The 22,058-nt window shown below is 36.5% G+C and overlaps 11 protein-coding genes across 11 annotated transcripts; 4 read left to right on the forward strand and 7 right to left on the reverse strand.

The window, feature by feature from the left end:
- Nucleotides 1–1,047: 1,047 nt before the first annotated feature.
- On the forward strand, nucleotides 1,048–2,169 carry B0P05DRAFT_579675 (uncharacterized protein; the record flags this gene model as incomplete). Its single annotated transcript, XM_051581950.1, has 5 exons — nucleotides 1,048–1,394; nucleotides 1,595–1,711; nucleotides 1,819–1,829; nucleotides 1,855–2,042; nucleotides 2,149–2,169. The coding sequence occupies 5 exons, from the start codon at nucleotides 1,048–1,050 to the stop codon at nucleotides 2,167–2,169; spliced, it is 684 nt and encodes a 227-aa protein (XP_051434228.1).
- A 100-nt stretch (nucleotides 2,170–2,269) lies between these two features.
- On the reverse strand, nucleotides 2,270–3,644 carry B0P05DRAFT_544592 (uracil-DNA glycosylase-like protein). The gene is made up of 7 exons (XM_051578549.1): nucleotides 3,244–3,644; nucleotides 3,126–3,180; nucleotides 3,017–3,085; nucleotides 2,836–2,971; nucleotides 2,678–2,787; nucleotides 2,530–2,627; nucleotides 2,270–2,472 (listed from the first exon to the last, which is right to left on the reverse strand). Exons 1-7 carry the CDS (start codon nucleotides 3,532–3,534, stop codon nucleotides 2,332–2,334), a joined length of 900 nt encoding a protein of 299 aa, XP_051434229.1. The 5' UTR covers nucleotides 3,535–3,644; the 3' UTR covers nucleotides 2,270–2,331.
- Nucleotides 3,645–3,905: 261 nt separating this feature from the next.
- On the forward strand, nucleotides 3,906–4,548 carry B0P05DRAFT_579677 (uncharacterized protein; the record flags this gene model as incomplete). The annotated part of the gene is made up of 3 exons (XM_051581951.1): nucleotides 3,906–3,966; nucleotides 4,016–4,147; nucleotides 4,184–4,548. 3 exons carry the CDS (start codon nucleotides 3,906–3,908, stop codon nucleotides 4,546–4,548), a joined length of 558 nt encoding a protein of 185 aa, XP_051434230.1.
- Nucleotides 4,546–6,489, reverse strand: B0P05DRAFT_544597 (UTP--glucose-1-phosphate uridylyltransferase family). Its single transcript, XM_051578550.1, has 6 exons — nucleotides 6,315–6,489; nucleotides 6,163–6,258; nucleotides 6,033–6,109; nucleotides 5,771–5,981; nucleotides 5,521–5,723; nucleotides 4,546–5,471 (listed from the first exon to the last, which is right to left on the reverse strand). Exons 1-6 carry the CDS (start codon nucleotides 6,381–6,383, stop codon nucleotides 4,610–4,612), a joined length of 1,518 nt encoding a protein of 505 aa, XP_051434231.1. The 5' UTR covers nucleotides 6,384–6,489; the 3' UTR covers nucleotides 4,546–4,609.
- A 2,334-nt stretch (nucleotides 6,490–8,823) lies between these two features.
- Nucleotides 8,824–9,689, forward strand: B0P05DRAFT_544605 (Tubulin/FtsZ, GTPase domain-containing protein). The gene is made up of 3 exons (XM_051578551.1): nucleotides 8,824–8,872; nucleotides 8,932–8,948; nucleotides 9,102–9,689. Exons 1-3 carry the CDS (start codon nucleotides 8,845–8,847, stop codon nucleotides 9,243–9,245), a joined length of 189 nt encoding a protein of 62 aa, XP_051434232.1. The 5' UTR covers nucleotides 8,824–8,844; the 3' UTR covers nucleotides 9,246–9,689.
- A 1,827-nt stretch (nucleotides 9,690–11,516) lies between these two features.
- On the reverse strand, nucleotides 11,517–13,527 carry B0P05DRAFT_579679 (70 kDa heat shock protein 3; the record flags this gene model as incomplete). Its single annotated transcript, XM_051581952.1, has 2 exons — nucleotides 11,517–13,453; nucleotides 13,509–13,527. The coding sequence occupies 2 exons, from the start codon at nucleotides 13,525–13,527 to the stop codon at nucleotides 11,517–11,519; spliced, it is 1,956 nt and encodes a 651-aa protein (XP_051434233.1).
- Nucleotides 13,528–13,889: 362 nt separating this feature from the next.
- B0P05DRAFT_544610 (uncharacterized protein) lies at nucleotides 13,890–15,855 on the reverse strand. Its single transcript, XM_051578552.1, has 4 exons — nucleotides 15,490–15,855; nucleotides 15,197–15,439; nucleotides 14,870–15,152; nucleotides 13,890–14,825 (listed from the first exon to the last, which is right to left on the reverse strand). The coding sequence occupies exons 1-4, from the start codon at nucleotides 15,760–15,762 to the stop codon at nucleotides 14,044–14,046; spliced, it is 1,581 nt and encodes a 526-aa protein (XP_051434234.1). The 5' UTR covers nucleotides 15,763–15,855; the 3' UTR covers nucleotides 13,890–14,043.
- A 326-nt stretch (nucleotides 15,856–16,181) lies between these two features.
- Nucleotides 16,182–17,799, reverse strand: B0P05DRAFT_572172 (uncharacterized protein; the record flags this gene model as incomplete). Its single annotated transcript, XM_051581422.1, has 8 exons — nucleotides 16,182–16,337; nucleotides 16,394–16,548; nucleotides 16,605–16,834; nucleotides 16,900–17,117; nucleotides 17,171–17,339; nucleotides 17,414–17,502; nucleotides 17,557–17,669; nucleotides 17,703–17,799. 8 exons carry the CDS (start codon nucleotides 17,797–17,799, stop codon nucleotides 16,182–16,184), a joined length of 1,227 nt encoding a protein of 408 aa, XP_051434235.1.
- Nucleotides 17,800–19,270: 1,471 nt separating this feature from the next.
- B0P05DRAFT_544626 (membrane bound O-acyl transferase family-domain-containing protein) lies at nucleotides 19,271–20,619 on the forward strand. The gene has a single exon (XM_051578553.1). The coding sequence runs from the start codon at nucleotides 19,436–19,438 to the stop codon at nucleotides 20,597–20,599; it is 1,164 nt and encodes a 387-aa protein (XP_051434236.1). The 5' UTR covers nucleotides 19,271–19,435; the 3' UTR covers nucleotides 20,600–20,619.
- Nucleotides 20,602–21,056, reverse strand: B0P05DRAFT_511331 (uncharacterized protein; the record flags this gene model as incomplete). Its single annotated transcript, XM_051575613.1, has 2 exons — nucleotides 20,602–20,780; nucleotides 20,826–21,056. The coding sequence occupies 2 exons, from the start codon at nucleotides 21,054–21,056 to the stop codon at nucleotides 20,604–20,606; spliced, it is 408 nt and encodes a 135-aa protein (XP_051434237.1).
- On the reverse strand, nucleotides 21,056–22,056 carry B0P05DRAFT_638032 (uncharacterized protein). The gene is made up of 6 exons (XM_051583675.1): nucleotides 21,985–22,056; nucleotides 21,815–21,938; nucleotides 21,649–21,758; nucleotides 21,576–21,589; nucleotides 21,227–21,510; nucleotides 21,056–21,181 (listed from the first exon to the last, which is right to left on the reverse strand). The coding sequence occupies exons 1-6, from the start codon at nucleotides 22,041–22,043 to the stop codon at nucleotides 21,128–21,130; spliced, it is 645 nt and encodes a 214-aa protein (XP_051434238.1). The 5' UTR covers nucleotides 22,044–22,056; the 3' UTR covers nucleotides 21,056–21,127.
- Nucleotides 22,057–22,058: the final 2 nt, after the last annotated feature.

A 22,058-nucleotide genomic window follows, 5' to 3' on the forward strand; every position in this document is an offset into this window, starting at 1 on the left:
TAATGTCATCATTTAACAATCTCTTCTTATTTGACTTGGTTCCAAGCAAAAAAGCAACAATAAAGCCTGACAAAAGAAACCTTATTGTTGCTCTGAATATGGCAAGTGTTGAAATCCTAATACTATACTACAGTTTATTCATTCCAATGCCATTATCCAAAAAAAGAATCTGAGTGCAAAAAACATATTACATAATCAAACAATTTTTTCCTCTAAAAAAAAGAGTCAAGAAAGATACCAGGTAATTACAAGTAAGGCCTCGGGAAAACTTTGATGAACAAAGCATACTACACTCAAGGTAGTCGAGTTGATATTCATAACATACGTAATTGTTTTCAATACAAGCAACACTGCATGGGGAAACATTGTAACCGAGCCAATGATAAGATTTGGGAGTTTTTTTTTTATATCTTTTTTTCTTTTTTACCATTTAAAATGTTGTTCTTTCTTATTTGTATGTAAAAAAAAAAAAAAAAAAAAAAAAAGAAAAGCTTTTATTCTATAAAAAAGGGGGCATTTCTTTCCATTCTAAATCTGTTACGACCCTTTTTTCTTCCTTTAGATATACTTTCTTTTATTTTTGTTTTATTTTTTTACTCCCTCTTTCTCTTTCTCTTCTTTCTTTTTAAAAAACAACTTGTTGAGGCCAAGCAGGAAAAAAAAGAGAGAAAACTATTGATATCATTTGGTTCAAATACATGCTGTATTAAGCCGAAAAAGTTTTTTTTTTTCCTTGTAAGAATAAAAAAAAAGGCATGCCTCAACAAACACTTATTTTTTATTATAGCTACTCTACCAATGCCTTCAACAACGAGACTTAGCCACCGTCACCAACCTTCCAACTTGTCATTCTCATCGGCATCTTCCTCTTCTTCTTCTACACGGCCTGCACTACCACAGATTTTATCGAATTCCGCCTCGAATGCGGTCAACTTTACCAGAAGTGCAGCACCGACGTCTAGACGAGTCCGATCTCACTGGTTTACACACTTCGTATTAAACTGGCGCCGAAGTTCACGGCAATCCAAACTTCTGTTGGGACTCTCAATGACATTTACGGCTATCCAGATGATTGTCAGTATCACCATCTTGTTTTATTCATGGGAAATGTATTGCGATAAACCACTGCGTATATTTGTGACAGTCTATGTCCTCAGATTGTTCTTGACTGCGCCTATTAGTATTTATCTGCATTTAGCTCCTCGTCGTCGAAGGCCAGCAGTTAGTGTAGTGTCGCCTCGTACCAGTGCTCGATCTGAACTCAGTGAAGCTTATGCCATGAGCGAACGCAACCGACCATTATCTTTTCCTCCTCCAGTTATGCCAACCAACACAAATCGATATCAATATCCTGCATTTATTACGCCTGTACAACAGCCCTCATCATCATCGTCGTCAGTGCCAGCTACTTCTTTTCCATTTTCAGATGAAGATGTAGTCAGGGCTTGGATTGATAGGTAGCGTCTTCATGTTGTTGTACAAAAGTGTAACACTAAAACTAAAATCTACAGAGCAAAATCTGCTTTGGATCTCTTTGGCGTGTTATGGTTTATTATTGGAAATTATATGATATTCACTTCTTCTACCTGTTCAGATACTGCTCAGCCTTTGTATTACTTCTCACTCTGCCTGATTGTGTATGGCTACTTGATCCTCTCTGTTCCTGTCTTTCTGTGTACCTCTGTTATTTTCTGCTTACCTTGTGTATTAGGTAAGATTTAGACATCCATTCGATTTGATTAATGTGTATAGTGGGTATGCGGCTACTGCATGTTGATGATGGTGTTTATATGGGAGGTGCCACAAGTGAAGAAATAGCCATGATACCCGTTTATCGATTTAAGTCCAACATAGATATGCCACCTCAAAAAATTCATAAACCAACACAACCAGAAATCACCATTGATCTCAGTAAACCAGATCAACAACCACAGCTTAGTTTACTTGATAAATTATGGCTTTATTTAGGCTTAGTAGATCCACCAGGAACTCAAGTGGAGCCTGAATACCAAGATTTAGAAATCCCAGAGATTCAAGATCAGGTGTGCGTCATTTGTCTATCAACTTATGAAGATGGTGATATTTTATGTAAATTATGGCAAGTATACATAGTCTATTTGTGTATATATGTACTTATACTTTATATAGGTGTCAGCATCATTTCCATAAAGCATGTGTGCATGAATGGCTTGCTTTAAACTTTAGATGTCCAATGTGTAAACAAGATTCAAGAGGAAAAGACATCATGATTGATGTATAATTTTTATGTATTTATTATTTATTTATTTTTTATTTTATTTTTTTGCTTAATTCCCCCACCACCATCTTCTGTTAGACCAAGCTGTTCCAATTAATAACTTCTTTACCATGACTTTCTAAATATTCATTTGCTTTTTTGAAATGACCGCATTCAAAGAACCCTCGGTGGGCTGAAAGTGGAGAAGGATGAACACTTTTAAGCACCAAATGTTTCTATTCATTAAAAGAAAATATAAGTCCATATATGGGGGTATTCTATCATTGCCTTACGGTTGAGTTAATACGAGCACCCTTCTTCTGAGCAGGTGAGCCCCAAAGCATAAATACAAGGTTGGATTTTCTTTCATTGAGATACTTAATGATAGCGTCTACACCAACAGATAAGTCTTAAAGGAAATAATTCTTTTCTTTCTTTTACCTGTGAATTGTTCCCAGCCTTGATTTGCATGACTACCTGCTTTATGCGCTTCAACACTTAGACTTGTATTCAACATCAAAACGCCTTGCTTTGCCCAGTTTTCTAAATAACTAGTCATGTATGTTAGTGAATTCAATAGATAGTCTCTTTCCTCTTACCCATGTGGAGGTGTTTGGAAATCAGGATAATCGTTCTTCAAAGCCTTATACATATTGACAAGAGAGGGCGGTACTCTGACACCTTTTACAACAGAGAAACAAAGACCATGGGCTTGATTGAAATTATGATAGGGATCTATCATTTCTTAGTCTTTGTTTTTTTTCTTTTTTATTTCTGTACCTTGACCAAGGATAACCACTTCTACTTTTTGAGGAGGTGTGTAATTTGACCAACTATAGATTTGGTTCACTATAGAGTATTAGTTCAGCACAAAACATAGATGACTTACAAGGGGGAAAAATAGTCTTTTTTGCATCTAGTTCCGCTTTCAAATATCTTTTTAACTAATGCAATTTTATGAGCTATCTGTCACTTTTTATGCAATATGTTAATATCATGATTTTTACTTTTAAAAAGTAAGGCTTGACCAGCTCAGGTGCAAGTACTTTAAGCCAACCATAATTCATGGTATTTATCTCAAGGTCTAATAGTTCCAAAGTCTCTTGGTCCACGCCTTTAAATAAAGCTTTGGGGTCCTTATTTGTTTCTTCCGCAGTCTCTTCCTGTTGTGTTGTTGCACCAGAAACACGAGAAGTCACTTCTGAAGATGGTTTAGGTACTGGCTTAAACATAGAATAAAGTGTCGTTTGCTTCTTTTGAGCAGGTTTTTCTGGTTCTGGTTCACGCGTTCTTTTCATAGTAGTAAAATATATATATATATATATTTACGTAAAAAAAAAGAGTTTTTTTTTTTTAAAATGCGCCATTTCAAACAGCTCTTCTACTTGAGATGGAGAATGAAAAAAAACAACCCTCTACTAAGTTTAAAGAAGAAATATACTTTACGACATATCAAAAGCTACAATCTATGCAAGACAATGTAAAACTAAGGCATTGGCGTTTGCATAAACACGGTGTAAAGCTCACTTTTCAACCGGGAAGAAAGCTTTCACATCTTTACTATTCAAAAGGACATATTTCTTTTCAAGTAGAGAAATTGCATAAAAATAGGAAAGGACTGCTGAAAAAAAAAAAATATTTTTTTTCTTTACTTTTTTCTAGATCCATCATGCCACCTAAATCACAAGTTAAAAAGCATGCAAAGCCTTTAACGCCATTACAAAGAAAACGCAAGTAATAGAATGCATAGATCGTGTTTATACTGACATCATTCTATAGAAAAAAAGAGAAAGTATGAATTAATCCATAAGGCTCAAGTCAAGAGTCGATATTATAAAGAGCTAGACAAGGATGATGATGAAAGCACGCCTGACTATGTGAAAGAGGCAAGCACTATATTTATTTTGTTTAGTTGTGCTAACTCTGATAATTAGATTTTTGCTTCAGAACGTACGATTGACAAGGATGGCAATGTAGTTGAATTAGAAAAAGAACAAGATGAACAAGAATTTGATTTAGATCAATCTTCATCATCAGAGGAAGAGGAAGAAGAAGAACAAGTTCAAAAGAGACAAAAGCCAAACCCATTCAAATCACAAATAGAAGAGCGTGAACGTACAAAACAACAATTGGTTCAAGACAAACAAGAACGTCAAAAGAGAATAGCAGAGAGTAAAGAAGGCAAAAAAAAGTATTATAAAGAACGAAAAGAACAGCGTGGCAAAATGCTGGCTAGAACAAAACGAGGCCAGCCTAACATGGCTGCACAAATGGATGTCTTGTTAAATAAAATTCAAAAGAATATGGACTAAAGAAAAAAGTCTTTTTTTTTTATTATGATGATATAAATATATACTGTGTGTGTGTGTGTATTTAATGATCAAGAATACGCAAGTTACCAGACACCACTTTGTTTTCCAAGACAGTGCCTGATGGGATATCGATATGTTCACCAGCATTGGCAACAATAATAACTGTGCCTCTCAATTCAACCTTGGAACCAAAGCAGACATCACCAGTGACAGTCAAATGGTCCAATTCAACAATTTTAGGAATAGACTTAAATCGAGTCAAGAAATCACTGACCTTCTTGAAATGATCACCCAACTTGACCAAGGGTACATTGCTGAACATACGATCAGGGTTAACCACAAGACGACCGTGAATAAGTGAGTACAAGTTAGAAGTGACTAAGAAAAGATCAGAGGTAGACTTGACTGGTAAGAAACGGTCACGGGGCACATTCACACCATGAGCATTCTTGAAGTGCTTAATGGCAGCACCTACAGCTGTTTCGAGTTGAATGACCTTTTCACCTTGAGGAGTGGTCTTATTGTTGACAATGATTTCTAGTTCCATGGCTTCTTCATCCATCACACGCTTAATTGCCTTCAAGTTGACCCACAAGTTATTGGTGTTGAAGATCTTGAATTTCTTGACAGACTTGAAGTCTTCAACATGTTCATCAGGGACTTGAGCAATTTCCAAAAGACGGATGTGGCCATCATCATCCACAAGAGTACCACCCTTAATATCAGCCTTGGTCTTGTCAGTGACTTCCATGATAAACTCAGCACCGCTTTCGACCATATGGTGCAAGATGTTCAAGTCAACAGTAGCACCCAAGTTATCTACGTTGGACACAAAGAGGTATTCTTTACCTTGAGCAATCAATTGATCTAAAAGACCAGAGTTATAGATAGACTCATACAAATCACCGTGACCAGGAGGATACCTTAGTAGAAAGATTAGGTACTAAGAAAAGGGAACTCGAATTAACTTACCATTGTTCAATAGGAGAAGCAGGGGAACGAGGAACAGGTAACATAGATTCCTTGTTAATACGAGGATGACGACTTTGGTTGAATGTGATAATGTCCACATTATGAGAAGCATACTTTTGAACAATACGCTTAGTATCGTCATCAGTATTGAAGGAGTTCATAAGGATAAAAGGTACACTGACATCGTTCTTCTTGTTGAGATACTATTAAACAGTTAATACAAACACATACAACACTTATCACTACTTACCTCAATTTGACGAACGCTCAAGTCCAAAAAGGTCATACCATCACGTACTTCAATAGCAGACTTGGGACCAACACAGCCCATTGTTGTACCCAAACCACCATTCAGCTTCAAGACAGCCAACTTTTCAAGATCAGCAGTATCTGTGACTTCAGGAATACTGGCATAAGGCACGATTTGTTCAGAAGAAGGAGTCTGGATCTTTTCCCAATCCCTAAATACATGTCAATACATGCACTTATTGAAGTGTTTATTTTTTACTTACAACTTTTTGGCCTTGATCTTTTCGTCCAAGAAGCGAGTAAAGAGCATATAAAAACCGTCCATTTCTTGAGTAAAGTACTGTATAGATAAGGTTAGATAAATTCACACAAAAAGAAGAGCTACTTCTTTACCTTGCGTTCTTCTTCGTTTTCAATTTGAGAAGCCAACTTGGCTAATTCAGACTTCATAGCTTTAGCAGCAGCAGCAGAACTGGCACCTTGAAAGTCCTGAATTCATGTTAGTTTCATGACGCGTCAAATGATTTCTTTTTGTTTTTACTTACGAGAGTAGAAAGAGTATGAGGATGGTGGCGTTCGTTACCAACAGCAGAGGGTTTTCTAGCGTAAGACATAATGAAATTGAGATATGAAAGAAGAAAAGAGAGAGAGAAAAAAAAGAGAACAAGATGATGTCTATTATGCCCTATTTATAATTATTTCACCTTTAAAACTCCCAAAAAAAACAAACAATTGACTTTCCGAATGACCGATACAACAAGTCATGCAGCAAATCTACACCAGGGAAAAAACATGCTTGATAAAATCTATTCACATATTGATCCTGTTGGTTGATAACATGTTTTTTTTGGGGGGAGAGAATCTAGCTGCAGAGTTACACATTACTTACCTCATCCCGCACGGTCCCAAAGGCTCTAAATACTACTTTAACTCAAGTAGGCGATTGAATGCTTGTTCCACGATACTTTCATTCGAGAATCAAGAAGCAACTCTAAGCTTATCATGAATGACAAGCAAGATATAAAAGAAAGATGTAGTATTCTTTTGAACTTTTGTGACATCATGATGAGACAACTCTTTTTTTTTGTGCTACTAATTCAAAGCTGGATTTTCTTGGATAATTTTTTTTTTTTATAGAGAAGAAGGGCAATTAAATTTTCTTTTTCTCCTTTTTTTACTAGCCATTATTGAGTGAAGCTTATGGTATTATTTTGTATTTTGGAGGATGTTCAAAAGAAGGCAATATATGGATATGATTGAATATGATGAAATTATATTAGAATTTGGTACTCCACTTGATACTAGTCAATAGCAATGTAGTCATTATTTGTTCTGTATCTAATTCATGAATATTCTAGATATCAAGCGAGAGTACTTCAACTCAGACACTAAATTTTTTCTAGAAGGTACGGTATTTGAGGAAAGTCAGACAACACAGAAACTAGTTTTGGATGGTATCTGTATTTCAGATAGAGAGTGAGAACGAGAGAAGAGAAAAGAACAGTGATGTTTGTGAAAATTGTGTACCTTTTTTTTACGGATGAAACATTTACAAAATCAGTTACTGAATTGAACATATGGAAATACAAGCTTAAACATATATCGGCGGTTACAGATATATCATTGCGAGGCTCTTCACCAAGTAGAGTATCTTTCTTGTTCATAATTCCGAAATTTTCCACGACGATTTATCGGAAAGATCAGCTATTGTATCAAAAAAAAAAGGGGGCCAATAAACGTCGCCTTCGAAAAAGCGTGATTTGACAGTGATGGACCAACCTTTTTTTATTTTATTTTTTTGCTACAATACAGTTTAGTATATAAAAGTCCCATAAGACACAGAAAAACATATTTAGAAATCTTTCAGTAAATATCCTAGCTCATTGATATTTTTTCTTCACATTGATTTCTTTTTCAAATAAAGTGTATGTTATCCTGCTTCAGTGGTTTTTTGGTTTCAGGCTTAGCTTATCACATTTTTTTTGCTGTAGAACTTGCACTTAAGTTTGAGCTATATCTAAATATGATTTTACTTGATAAATTAAATAAAATAAGTTTTGAGATACATACATTGCTCTTCTTTGACTTGTTTTTTTTTTCCTTTCATCAGCAGATCTTTTGTAAAATACCCTAATTCCTTCTTTTCTGAATAGTGAATGTCAGACAAAAGAAAGCTGTTTCTGAATTAATATTTCTCTTTTAAAGCATTGATTTATTATTGATCAAGAGGGAGATGACGATTGGATATAGTTTATTTATGTGGCAGGGAAAAAGAGAATCGACTACGCCTGTACAAACAGAGCACGGTTAGAGATAATCCATCGACGGTCTTTTTATATTGTTATTATTCGTCCAGTAAACATTTTGAATAAAAAAAACATTTGTTTGATTTCTTTTAAGAACAATCTTAATCTCAAGTTGGAGAACTTTGACAAAAGAATGTGCAAAGGAGAATTAAATAAAGGTAGTTTTGGCTTTTATAAAATTAAACATACCAATTCTTTCCTATATATCAAAAAATTCATGGTCCCAGAATTATTCTCATTGCACTTGCCAGACTGTTTTAATTACTAAAATTGTAGTCATTATGATCGGTAAACTATTGTTATTACTGCCTCTTAGGTTTGTGATACAAAATAAAAATATAACCAAAGCTCAATGAGTTTATTCCCGATGAAGCATATAAGAGTTGAGAAGTAGTATATGCTAGACTTCGAAGATCCTGTTAGCAATAGTAAAGTTTCTTTTTCACCAACTGTAAATTTGACTAAATCATAAAAGAGTCTCCGTTAGCTTCTCAATTTTCCAAAAGACATCTAAAGAAGATCATACTCGTCTTTAGCTAGCTACCTCTAGAAAGACACGAAATTGATCTGCTTGTCAATCATCTTCTGGGATTTAATTGACAAGTGCAAATCATGCTGAATGGCTCTTTGCCAAAAACAGTATTCTTCTCCTTTAACCAATCAAAACATGTCGGTGCCTTTTCAAAGCTTTATTTTATGGCACAAAAACATCTTTTCTTCTTTCTTTCTTCTTTTTTCTTTTTTACTTTCGCAATTTTCTTTTCTAAACATGAGAGAAATCATTCACGTTCAAGCTGGTAGCTATAGATTTATTTGTGTTTATATATGCTTACACATTCACTTTCTTTTAACATAGGTCAATGTGGTAATCAAGTAAGTAAACCTATCTTTTTATTTGTTAAGGGATACCCAGATATATATATATATATATATATATATATATAAAGAGGATAAGAAAGGGAGAGAGAACGTGAAAAAAACAAGATCCTGCAAATGTGTACAGCTTTATTTACTTGATATTTATAGATTGGTCAAAAATTCTGGGAAACAATCTCAAAAGAACATGGCATCGACGCCAATGGCAACTACACAGGAGATAATGATCTCCAAACAGAACGCATCAACGTCTTTTACAATGAAGGTTCTCAAGGAAAATACGTCCCAAGGTAAAGAAACAAAAACTCTTCTCCTTAAACTCCTTACTCAATATATCGTAGAGCTGTTCTTGTTGACCTTGAACCCGCAACGATGGATGCTATCCGTGGTAGCGAATATGGCAAAATTTTCCGCCCTGATAATTTCATTAATGCCCAATCTGGTGCAGGTAACTCCTGGGCAAAGGGTTACTATACAGAGGGTGCAGAACTTGTTGAGTCCATCATGGATGTGATTCGTAAAGAAGCAGAAAACACCGATTGCCTTCAGGGCTTCCAACTCTGTCACTCTCTTGGTGGTGGTACCGGCTCTGGTCTTGGCTCGCTTTTACTTTCCAAGATTCGTGAAGAATATCCTGATCGTATTTTGAGCACATACTCTGTTGTACCTTCTCCTAAAGTATCTGATACTGTTGTTGAACCTTACAATGCTGTCTTGTCTGTCCATCAATTAGTTGAGAACTGTGATGCTACCTTTTGTATCGATAACGAAGCTCTTTACGATATCTGCTTTAGAACGCTTAAGATGTCTAACCCTGCTTATGCTGATTTGAACCAATTGGTTTCTGGTGTCATGTCTGGTGTCTCTACCAGTCTGCGTTTCCCAGGTCAACTCAACAGCGATCTTCGTAAGCTTTGTGTTAACATGGTTCCTTTCCCTCGTCTTCACTTCTTCATGGTCGGTATTGCTCCCTTGACCGCTTCCAACTCTCAACAATACCGTAACTTGAGCGTGCCTGAATTGACTGCTCAAATGTTTGATGCTCGTAACATGATGGCTGCTTCTGATCCTCGTCACGGTCGTTACTTGACGGCTGCTACTATCTTCCGTGGTCGTTTGTCCACTAAAGAGGTCGAAAATCAAATGTTGGCTGTTCAACAAAAGAACTCTTCTTACTTTGTTGAATGGATTCCTAACAGTGTCAAGACTTCTCTTTGCGATATTCCTCCTATTGGTCTCAAGATGTCTGGTACCTTTATTGGTAACTCTACTGCCATCCAAGACTTGTTTAAGCGTGTTAATGAACAATTTACTGCTATGTTCAGAAGAAAAGCTTTCTTGCATTGGTACACAGGTGAAGGTATGGATGAAATGGAATTCACTGAAGCTGAATCAAACATGAATGATTTGGTTTCTGAATATCAACAATACCAAGAAGCTACCGTTGATGAAGAATATGATGAAGAATACCCCGAAGATGAAGAAGATGTTCCTATGGAGGATGACCAATAACTTGATTTGTTGCTTTCATAATACCTTTACACAACCTATACACATATACGCATCTTCTCTCTAATAGTAGTAGTAGTAGTAGTAGTAGTAGTAGTAGTGATAATGATTTTGTTTTTATTACAAGGATCATATTAAAAAGTTTCTTTTTTATAAAGCTTGTTTTTACATAAACATGTGCTTATGCATATACATACAAGAAAAAGTCTACGGCTATAGTAGGTTAAGCAGGATTTTATGTTGCCTCAAAAGAATGTCTTTGGCGTACTTTTTTTTTTGTAAAAGGCAAGCAATTGAGTTCATTTTATACCTGGGGTTTCATGTGTCAATATATAGCGAATATTGACGCATGGTGATAGAAGATGTGCTCATATTCTTCTATTCACATAGATCCATCTATTCGTTTCAACAAGTCATCATGCAGGTTTTGTCAATTGACTACATTATAATTATGCAAGGAGAACTAAATATAAAGTAACAAAAGTAACCTTAAATCGACTGTTTAACACAAGGCCGTATATGTTCAAGTTATCAGCTATCAGTTGCCAGTTGTCAGTAAACTCATTTGCAGACACAAAAAGAGCTTTTTTTTTTTAACGAGAAGATATCAATGATGTGATATTACTTTTGTTGTCCTTTGAATACTATAAAAAAGAAAATATTTGAGTTCTTTGAAGATCATTAAATAAGATAATATGACTAACTCTGAAACTTCTATGCCCGTTGTAAGCGTAATTTGTGCTCCTCAAAACTGTAGAGTTTGCGGCTCCAGAGTTCATATCACAGGTAATAATAATAATAAATACAAACACTTTTTCTCCAACATTTTTAACATATAGAACATTGTCCAGTCATGCCATAAAAAATAAAGTAGTATTTTTTAAGTATTATACAAAATAGAAAGATTTGTTCTTTTATTTTAAAGTGTCGATAAATGATGGAAAATATGTAAAAAAAAAAAGGTGGGAATGAATATGTATATGTATATATGTAGTCAATTACAAGAGAATTTTTTTTTTGTTGATGAAAAGGGAGTGAGGGGGGTAAATGAATAACTTAATCGACTTCTTCAATGGAAGGACCGTCATTATCGGCAGAAGGAGCACCGCCAGGAGCACCACCAGGGAAACCTCCTGGAGCACCACCAGGAGCACCACCAGGAGCACCACCTTGTTGGCCATACATCTTCATCATGATAGGGTTGGCAATTTCTTCTAATTCCTTTTGCTTAGATTCGTATTCTTCCTTAGAGGCTTCTTGAGAGTTATCTAACCAGTCAATAGCTTCCTTGACGGCATTGTCCAACTTTTCCTTGTCAGCAGCATCAAGTTTATCCTTGATGTTTTCCTCTTGGAGAGTGTTACGGAGGTTGTAAGCATAAGATTCAAGACCGTTTCTGGATTGGATACGAGCAGCAGCAGCTTCATCCTCAGCCTTGTATTTTTCAGCTTCGTTCACCATACGTTCGATATCCTCCTTAGATAGACGACCCTTATCGTTGGTGATGGTGATCTTGTTGGATTTACCAGTAGTCTTGTCAAGGGCAGAGACGTTCAAGATACCGTTAGCATCCACATCGAAAGTGACTTCAATTTGAGGAACACCACGAGGAGCAGGAGGAATACCGGTCAATTCGAACTTACCGAGGATGTTGTTGTCCTTAGTACGAGCACGTTCACCTTCAAAGACTTGAATCAAGACACCAGGTTGGTTATCAGCATAAGTAGAGAAGACTTCAGACTTCTTGGTAGGAACAGTTGTGTTACGCTTAATCAAGGCAGTCATGACACCACCAGCGGTTTCGATACCCAAGGAAAGAGGAGCGACATCCAAAAGAAGAAGATCTTGAGTCTTTTCGGAGGTGTCACCAGAAAGAATGGCAGCTTGAACAGCAGCACCATAGGCAACGGCTTCATCAGGGTTGATGGACTTGTTGGGTTCCTTACCGTTGAAGAAGTCAGATACCATCTTTTGAACCTTGGGGATACGAGTAGAACCACCAACGAGGACAATATCGTGAACAGCAGCCTTATCAATCTTGGAGTCACGCAAGACCTTTTCAACAGGTTCCATGGTGTTACGGAAGAGATCTTGGTTCAATTCTTCAAAACGAGCACGAGTCAAAGAAGTGTAGAAGTCAACACCTTCGAAGAGAGAGTCGATTTCGATGGTGGTTTGAGCAGCAGAAGATAAGGTACGCTTAGCACGTTCACAAGCAGTACGGAGACGACGAACAGCACGAGCGTTACCAGAGATGTCCTTCTTGAACTTGCGCTTGAATTCTTGCATGAAGTGAGAGACGAGACGGTTATCGAAATCTTCACCACCCAAGTGAGTATCACCAGCAGTAGCCTTGACTTCAAAGATACCGTCTTCAATGGTCAAAAGAGAAACATCAAAGGTACCACCACCCAAATCGAAAATCAATACATTACGTTCACCTTCGTGCTTCTTGTCCAAACCATAGGCAATAGCAGCAGCAGTAGGTTCGTTAATGATACGTTGAACGTTCAAGCCAGCAATCAAACCAGCATCCTTGGTAGCTTGACGTTGAGAGTCGTTGAAGTAAGCAGGGACAGTAATGACAGCGTTCTTGACAGTAGTGCCAAGGTAGGCTTCAGCAGTTTCTCTCATCTTGGTGAGAATCATGGAGGAAATTTCTTCGGGAGTGAAAGTCTTGGTTTCGCCCTTGTATTCAACTTGAATGTTGGGCAAACCACCCTTTTCAATGACCTTGAAAGGCCAGTGCTTCATATCAGCTTGAACTTCAGCATCGTTAAAGCGGCGACCGATCAAACGTTTAGCATCAAAGACAGTGTTGTGAGGGTTCATGGCGACTTGGTTTTTGGCAGCATCACCAATAAGACGTTCGGAATCGGTAAAACCAACATAAGAGGGAGTAGTACGGTTACCTTGATCGTTGGCGATGATTTCTACACGATCGTTTTGCCAGACACCAACACAAGAGTAGGTAGTACCCAAATCAATACCAACTAAAAGAATGAATGTTAGTACACAAATGTAATGCTTGTAGTTTAAGATACATACTAGCTTTGCCTTCAGACATATTAATCTATATTTTCTGTTACTTTTGTTACAATAATAAAGATAAAAAAAGGGAAAGAAAGGCGTTGTTTCCTCTAGTATTTATATCATTTTCATGTCTCTAATTTGGGAATACTAGCAAGTTCCAAACGCGATGATTGGCTGCGTATCCGAAAGTGGTAGAACCTGCGAGAAAGTAAAAGAATCCGCGAGTTGATTCTGGCCATCTGATTCGCTGTCAGAGTGCACAACCCATGTCTGCATTTGAATTTCATTGATTTTAGCATGATAAAAAATTACGTAGGTGCGTTTCTTTTTTAATGCAGCTACGGCTTTTTGTTTTCGCCTCATTATGCGGACAATTAACAGGATAGTACATAATTTTTTTTTATCTAGCAAATTCTAGTCTATTCAATCCGTTTTATTTTCAAAAAAAAAGTCAGGATACCAAAATAAAACAAAACAAAAAAAAGTTCACGTTACACATGATGGAAGAAACCAAGACAAAAGAAACAAAAAAGAAACAATCCCCCTCGCGTTAATATCCTTGTTCAACCACCAAGTTTTCTAATTCGATAAACTGGTTCACGTAATCTGTATATTTTTTTGTTTGGCTCAAGTTTGGCTCACAGATAAGGTCTAAACCTACAGATGGGAACTCCGCCATCATATCTTCAAACGATTTTGATTGCAACGCGAATTTCGCTAACAATGCACCACCCAAACTGGCCCCATTCATACCCTTTTGTCGATAAACAGGCAAGCCAAAGATATCAGACAATAATTGCAGTATCGTACGATTACTAGCAGCTCCACCTGAGGCCAAGATACGCTTGATGTGATCACCGCCCATACGTCGCATTCTGATTTTCATAGACATAAATTGAGATTCAACAATGGCTTTTACATTAGCTTGTTTCTCTGTGAATTCTTCTACACGATTTCCGTGTTCAAATCGATAAATCCCTTTGGCAAATGGAACAATTTCTTGCATCCAATAGTAGTATCCAATGCGGTTATTAAGTATAGCTTGTTCTTTGGTCAACAGTTCATTGAATGTGTCCCAATTTGAATCAGCATATGTGTTTCGAATGTGCTCTCTTGTGAGTGAGCCATTCTTGTAACAAAGCATACCCATAAAGCCTTCAGGGTCGGTTGGATGAGCCATCAAATGAGATTCGGTAGTGGCGGCAGCACCCTTTTTCAAATAGACCAAGACTGTATCTGAGGTACCAAGAGAAACGACACAGTCACCTTCTATCAGGTTCATAGAGACAAGCGTAGCTGAATTGTCACCCGTAAAAGGCATGATTTTGCATTCTAGTATAATTTGAAATGAGTCGATCAATGAACGTCTTCCTTACCTGAATCAAAGCCGTATCGTTCAACATAATAAGGGTGAATGTTTCCGAGAACAGTACCACCTTCTACTGGTTCTTCTGCTAATTTTTCATTTAGAGTATCACCACCACATTCGTGCAATAGATTTTTATCCCATTTATGTGTGTGAATATTCATCATGTTTGTTCCTGAACCCTCAGCTGCATCTACTGGGCTAAATTGACCAAGCAAAAGTGTTGCTAACATGGAGCTCACAAGGTTAATCCGTACTGTCTGGTCGTATGCAGTCTTCTGTTGATGATAAATCTATATCTAATCAGTACGTCTGTCTTAGGCGAAACTTCTTTTACTTTTGCAATTTGGTTTCCAGTGAATCTTTCATAAGCTTTTGAACCAGTCAATTGAGCTAATTTTTCAGGACCACCTACAGAGTGTTCTAAAGCACGACATTCTTTAGTTGTACTAGCATCTTGCCAAATAGGTGATTGAGGAATAGAAAACGCGTTCTTCAATTGGTCAGCTAAAGATTGAGTAGGATCTAGCTGTCCGAGTTTATCTATACCACATTGGCTCCAGTAGACACTGCCATGTTGCTAATGTCTCGCTTGTCAATATGCATAAACATGACATGTATATACCTTACTTGACCAGCACCGGATATACCTCGGATATGAGCAATATGTTTTGTATCTTTTAAACGCATCAATAACAAATCAAGTGCTTTAACCCACATAAGCGTAGGTGAAGTGACTACGTTATCGTTGACAATAGCACCATGTTTTGTTTGAAACTCTGGTAAATCTCGGTCAAAGTGAACTGCTTCTTCATAAACAATATCGTGTTTCTCGTTAATAAGTGTACACTTGAGTTGTTGAGTAGATAGATCAAGCCCCAAATAAAGGTTATCGTGTGTCATTGATTGTCAAGGCAAAACTAAAAGAAAAAAATGAGAAAATGAGAAAATACATTTATATGTTTGCCAAAAACTATTTAAACTACCCGATTGGTAAAGCACATTTGCCTCTAAAAAAGTCATATTTTCCGACTATAGTATTTTTTTTTGACTATTACTTGAACACTTTTTTAACATTTATGCAAGTATGGCCACTAAATAAAAAACAAAATCTCTTGAGACTTAATGAAACAAGTTAGAAAGGTTGCTATTGTTTAATCTCTATTCATTCTTTTTTTTTTCTTTTTTTCTTTTTTTTTCTTTGGACGTCCAGCTCATGGAATCAGCCAACTGGTGTTGTAGGTATAGTCATGATATGGTAATAAACCAAGTGATGTATGTTTTTTTTATAAAAATCAATGTCATGCGAAGAGTTTTTTATCTTAATCTCTAATATATAAATACAAAAACAAAAACTGTTTATTGTTCTTTGCCACGAATCTGGTTTCAAAAGAAAGGCACACACGCTCTTCTCCGGCTCGCTTGTCTTCTCTTTTTCTTTGCTGGTTTACCTTTTCAATAAGCTTCGCAAGCTCGCACTGTATGGAACACGTTAATTTACTGTTACTAGCATTCGTTTGTTTACAATCAATACCTTAACATAGTATAGAGTTTCGACAATTGAAGGTAAATGTACCAGTTGGTGAAGTTCTTCAACCAAAGAGAAGCGTTCAAATGCCATAGGCATGTATATTCCATCAGCAGGAAGCCTCATTTGGAACAGGGTGCATTTGAAGCCTATCAAAGCATCTGCATTAGACATTTTGTTCTTCTTTTAAGACACAAAAGACAAAGTGAGAGTATACCTTCAACTAGCAGACCAAGAGATAAAGGGTCTTTTACTCCAAGACATAACTGATCATCTAGAGAACCTTTCATCAGCTTCATCAGCTTAGCATAGTCGTCTTCTAGCTGATATTTGCTTGCTGCTTCAGGTCTCTTAATCTCAATAAAAAAGAAGAAAATCTCTTTGTTTCTGACTCTAGTTCCAAACATTGAATCTGGCTTCTTTTTATTCTTGCAAGGCTTGTCGATCCTATCCGTAAGGATTATTCTCTGCGGTTAGTACAGTTAAAAAAAGAAAATTGGGTATACACTCACAAAGCATAGTATAGTTCTTCACTAGCATTTTTCAAAAGTACTCTTTGAATTACTGGTGTTAAGTACTTGTCGGTGAATGAAGCTTCTGAATTATTGGCAGCAGAAGCGCGGTATTCTTTCATGTTCTTGACGAGGTCTTTGACCATACTCAGCATGACTTCTTTTTCTTCATCTTCCTTCTCTTCTTCCCCACTATCATCATCATCATTCTCTTCTTCCTAATTGAAAACAGTGTCAAAGAAAACTAGTCGTTTGAACTAATGCAACATACATCGGCTTCTTTCTTACAGTATATAACTGCCTTGGCAGGTGCACGAATTATTTTGGGCTTCATGCCTCCAGATAGTGACTTTAAGATATTGCGAGTATCAGAGTCAAAATATTTTTTAATACATTTTTTGGAATCAAACTTATTGATTGGGAAAATGTGGGATAGAGAACTAGGTTGGTAAGATTTGGCCCAATGGAAATTAGTGTGCGAAGAAAGGTAGGGGATGGCTCTTTGGATACTCACAGGATTCTTAAGCAATTTATATCATTGTTTTTGTCAGCTTCAGCTATCGACTGCTTTCTAAATCTCTTGAGCACCTCTATGACGAAAAGCTTAACATATTGGTTAGGCGTTCTTTAATTATAAATATTTATACGCCCACTTACTTCCTCCTTTGATTTCCACTCCTTCTGTCCCCCGCCCTTAAAGTGATTTATTTTCTTATATCGTTTTACCTCTACAGAAGAAACCGATGAGTTCAATAACTGTGGGCTTTGAGCTAAAAAAAATCAAGTTTAGATCTGATTCTTACAAATGAATATCTCTTTGAGTATACATCTTTCTCTTTTTGTATTTATTGTAACCTGGACATTGCCGTCAAAGTTGGAGTGATTGAATGAGTTTGACATTTTAAAGAATGCGATAATAACAATAATAGATATAAGAACAGAGAAAAATGCTTGTTGCGCGCTCTCAAGTAAACAGGGTACTTGGTTAGTGCGACTTTACTCATTTGACATTAAACATTTACCTGATTCGTGTAACATTTTGACTTCTTTAATATTGCTTTAACGTAATACACGTCCACTCATAAACTCAGAACCAGTCATTTTGTTGTCTCATGGACAAAATTTCATCTGAAAATGTCTTAACAATACATTAGCGACATGTAAAATGGATGGAAGCAACACCAAGTAAGTAAGGTAGCGTGTTCAAAAATCGAAAAACCAAGAAATTCAGGTGTCTTAAGCAACCATATATTTTTACTCATATTAACAATAAAAGATACTTTGTTGATTTGATGCCTATATTCTTTCTTTTCGATAATTTAGGGCTGCATGAAATGTGAATCTCATTCAAGAAAAACACGATCAATACAAAAGAGAAGTAGCGTATCTTTGAAAAGTGTAATGGCCTAGTTTAGCTTTGCTTTCAGGAGAGAATGATGAGACTTCACAAACAGTATAGAATGACAAAAATTCGAATAACAGCTAAAATAAATTGTAAAAGCTTGCTCTTGATCTGCACTTGATTGGCCAATAGATGTCCAGAGTGACTACGTTGTTTGAATGAAACAATTCTTTTGAGCAAAAAAAAAAAAAATCTTTTTTCTCTTTCATCACACAGTAGCAAGGTTCCCTTACTTACAAGGGCGTTTCAACTGGGCCTTGGCGAAAAGTAGTGCTTTAGAGGAACCTGTCAGCGGGAGTGGTAGCTTATGGTCTTGTGAGAAATTACAAGACTAGAAAAGTGCGAACTCCGCCATGCGCTCTCTAGTAACCTTTTGACCTCTTTATTTAGCATTGCTTCAACTGTTTGGCCAGCCGACATCTGGCTCGTTTGAGGTCTTGTTAAGTAAAGTACGCTACGTGCAGTTTCAAATCTTACGAGTTTCTGCTCCATTCTCTTTCAAAAGACGCAGCCTAATGGTTCAAGACTTGTGTGTACGGTGCATGCTAATCAAAAATCGAAATCAACTTGTTCTGTATCTTCGTTGCCTCATTGTGTTTAATATGGCAGTATGTGCTATCTCCATGCAATAGAAATGTTTCTTTATTGGTTCCAAAGACTCGGTTTATCTTAATATTCATCTTTAATTTGAAAATTGAATTCTGACAAGGTATTGATTGTAAACAAACGAATGTTAGTAACAGAAGACAAGCGAGCCGGGAAAGAGCGTGTGCACCTTTCTTTTGAAACCAGATTCGTGGCAAAGAACAATAAACAGTTTATGTTTTTGTATTTATATGCTATAAAACTATTAAAAATAGAGTATTCTTTGTTCAATATGCTGCTCATACTCGAAAATAAATGAGCTAAGTTGGCTGGGATTCTTAGATTTTTCGTGGGATATCTCTCCAGTTTCTTAGTAATGTTTTCGCCAACAGTTTTTCCTTGTTAAAATGTAAAAAGGAAAAATTGTATTACTGAAAAGTACAAAGGTTTCTTTATACCTCTGCATGAAGGTTACACTAAATGTAATGAGAAAGAAAGAAAAAGAGACGGAGACTCAATGCGCTGCAGTAACCTCCCTTACCTTTCTTTATGTATATTATTAAAAAAGTCATTCTTTATACAGGATGCTCCATACCACCTCTTTTGTTTTACTTATTGATCAAGGACAATGCATCCCCGCCTACTTATATGATTCTATCCTTAGCCTTTCTTCAACTATTGATACCAGTAGCTTTTGATGCCATTGACACAAGACTGGATATGACAATTGGTGCCTTAATAGCTGTTGTGACTACATGCCGCATGTTTATGTATCTCATTCAACGTCAGCAAGGAAAACAGATCCAACCCTTTTATGAAGTCTTGAGTATTTGGAATCAAGTCTATCCGCTTCCCAATCTTAAACAAGAGCCTAGTCTAGATCAGATCCGTCATGATGCCGCTCGGTTCTTAATCAGAGCAGGTATGTATATCTTGATCTATATACCACTCTTTGGCTTTATGGATGGGTTTGTCAGAGTCTGTCAAGAACCACCTGAATCACTGAATACGACTGACGCCTATCTGAGTCGAGTATGGACTTTGGGACATCCTTCTTTCAAGTTTTTATTCTATTATTTCTGGATAGGTATCACACTCACACTTCATATTGTGATTATACCTCTTCTCCATCTTGTTTTTCATGCCATTCAACTAAATCTGGTGATTTGGTTGCCTTTTCATCACAAGTTACGTGTACGACTGCACCATGATCTTGCTCAGTTTGTTGCTCAGCCTCCCTTGTTCACCAAACCCTGGTTGACTCGCTCTGTACATGATCTCTGGTCAAGGCGATGGCATCAGGTCTTTCGTTCAGGATTTCTTCAGTTAGCTTATTCGCCTGTCAGACGATGGTTTACCAACAAGACAATAGGAAGATGTGCAGGTACAATGGCTGTCTTTATCTGTTCTGGTCTTATGCATGACTATCTGATCTTGGCCATGATGGGTTATTCTTCGCCTAAAAAAGGTGTTTGGGGACACCAGACTCTATTTTTTACTTTACAAGGCGTAGGCACCTTAGTGTCTCTCAAAGGCCCTCGTTTGCCTACTTGGCTTGCTTGGTTATTGACTTGGATCTGGATTGTCTATACAGCTCCTATCTTTTTAGAACCTTATATTCGATTAGGCTACCATCATTTTGCTCAAGTACCTGGATTTCCTAATTTCTTAGACCCTTTGATGGGCAAATTATGTCCTTTTGGTAATAAATAAGTCTTTATTCAATCAATGTATTTAATGATTCTGTAAAAGCATAATCAACAGATTGACCATGCGCATCATAAGCATAGGCTCGAATACTGTCTTCCTTGCCTGTGAATTGAATCCAACCACCTGCAGGGAAACTGACTTCAAAGAAGAAGTCATAATGGCCTGAAGGATGTTGCGTCTTGAGCTAGAAACAGTATGTCACTTCATTCTATTGAATTGTTCAACTTACTCGAAGTGTAATGATCTCCTCTTGACTGGTATGTTCAGCGCAATCATAGGTGGTGTATGGACAACATGCATTTTGACCTGGTTTTAATGACTCCCTTTTAAACGCTTTAAACACATTGGCTCCTCTGTTTGAAGGTTGTTGGTGAATATAAAACGATACTTCCTCTGAGTCATTATAGACACAGAATGCACTGACAAACATAAGGAAAGGTAACAAGAACAAGTATTTCATGCTACGGATAAGTTTATTTCCTATGGTTTATTTAACATAAATCCATGCCTTTTGTTCTCTCTTTTTGGAACTTATTCAGTGTATTTTAGTTTTTTTACTCTTGATCCATTATTAGAAAATGCAGGCTATAAATAAACATGAATATGAAGAAAAGAAAAAAAAAAGCTTACAGATCCATATTGAGAAGACTGTTTCTTTTTCTTTTGATTGTAGTAAAGATCAGCACTATCAGGACTACCTAATCCATTATCATCACTTGAGAGGGATGGAGATCCTGCACCTATTCTTCTGCTTGCTACACGACTTGACTGTCTTCCTGATAGACCAAGGCATTTCTCCAAGTGAGGAGCATAGCGTGTAGAAGCAACTGTCTTTTGACAATTAACACATTCATAAGAAGGTAAATTGTTGACTGTATAACTCTTTCCCCAAATATCAAAGCCTGGTTTCCTCACTTGTCATTTGATTAGTATATATATATACATATATATATTTATATTTAATGATTATATTATTTACCATAGTGTTTGCACCTATACTAAAATAATGAGCACAACAATATATGATAATCCTACTTTTTTTTTTTTTTTACTTTGTTTGACATATTTGGCATGTTGCATTCTCTTTTTTCATATCTTTATGAACATCAAGCAATACATCAAATATGCATTCATCAATCAAATCTTCTAACAATGAAAATGCCTAACAATAAAAGACGTCATTCAATCAACATTGGCTTATTGTTGTCTTTTGCTTACAATAGCTGCTCTTGGTGTATTGGGTTTTTTGGTTATTTTGGGTATATTCTTTTGTAAGCTTGTTTGCGTATGTTGTAGTTCTTCAAGTGTTCTGTTACGATCAGACAATAGTTTTTTATAAAGACTATGGGACAAAGATGAGCACAAAGGTGTGTTTTATATATGCATACAGAGTCGCTGCTTCTTTTTGACTTTCAGATAGACTGTTGTCTAACTTTGGTTTTTGCATAGTAAATTAAAAGAA

This window comes from Gilbertella persicaria (genome assembly GCF_025201335.1).
Source record: "Gilbertella persicaria strain CBS 190.32 chromosome Unknown B0P05scaffold_23, whole genome shotgun sequence".
In the NCBI taxonomy this organism is placed as follows: Eukaryota; Fungi; Mucoromycota; class Mucoromycetes; order Mucorales; family Choanephoraceae; genus Gilbertella; species Gilbertella persicaria.

Excerpts from the sequence above, each read along its gene's own strand:
- B0P05DRAFT_544592 (XM_051578549.1), bottom strand. The coding sequence starts at position 3,534 with ATGAAAAGAACGCGTGAACCAGAACCAGAAAAACCTGCTCAAAAGAAG. Across the intron at positions 2,972-3,016 it reads AGTGGTTATCCTTGGTCAAG|ATCCCTATCATAATTTCAAT; the intron begins GTACAGAAATAA and ends AAGAAATGATAG. Across the intron at positions 2,628-2,677 it reads AGGCTGGGAACAATTCACAG|ACGCTATCATTAAGTATCTC; the intron begins GTAAAAGAAAGA and ends CTGTTGGTGTAG.
- B0P05DRAFT_544610 (XM_051578552.1), bottom strand. The coding sequence starts at position 15,762 with ATGACACACGATAACCTTTATTTGGGGCTTGATCTATCTACTCAACAA. Across the intron at positions 15,440-15,489 it reads GTATATCCGGTGCTGGTCAA|CAACATGGCAGTGTCTACTG; the intron begins GTAAGGTATATA and ends GCGAGACATTAG. Across the intron at positions 15,153-15,196 it reads CTGGAAACCAAATTGCAAAA|ATTTATCATCAACAGAAGAC; the intron begins GTAAAAGAAGTT and ends GATTAGATATAG.
- B0P05DRAFT_544597 (XM_051578550.1), bottom strand. The coding sequence starts at position 6,383 with ATGTCTTACGCTAGAAAACCCTCTGCTGTTGGTAACGAACGCCACCAT. Across the intron at positions 6,259-6,314 it reads CTCATACTCTTTCTACTCTC|GACTTTCAAGGTGCCAGTTC; the intron begins GTAAGTAAAAAC and ends ACATGAATTCAG. Across the intron at positions 5,982-6,032 it reads AAGATCAAGGCCAAAAAGTT|GGATTGGGAAAAGATCCAGA; the intron begins GTAAGTAAAAAA and ends ACATGTATTTAG.
- B0P05DRAFT_638032 (XM_051583675.1), bottom strand. The coding sequence starts at position 22,043 with ATGCAAAAACCAAAGTTAGACAACAGTCTATCTGAAAGTCAAAAAGAA. Across the intron at positions 21,939-21,984 it reads CAAAAAGAAGCAGCGACTCT|TCTTTATAAAAAACTATTGT; the intron begins GTATGCATATAT and ends TTTGTCCCATAG. Across the intron at positions 21,182-21,226 it reads AGTCTTCTCAATATGGATCT|CCTGCATTTTCTAATAATGG; the intron begins GTAAGCTTTTTT and ends GTTTATTTATAG.
- B0P05DRAFT_544626 (XM_051578553.1), top strand. The coding sequence starts at position 19,436 with ATGTATATTATTAAAAAAGTCATTCTTTATACAGGATGCTCCATACCA.
- B0P05DRAFT_544605 (XM_051578551.1), top strand. The coding sequence starts at position 8,845 with ATGAGAGAAATCATTCACGTTCAAGCTG.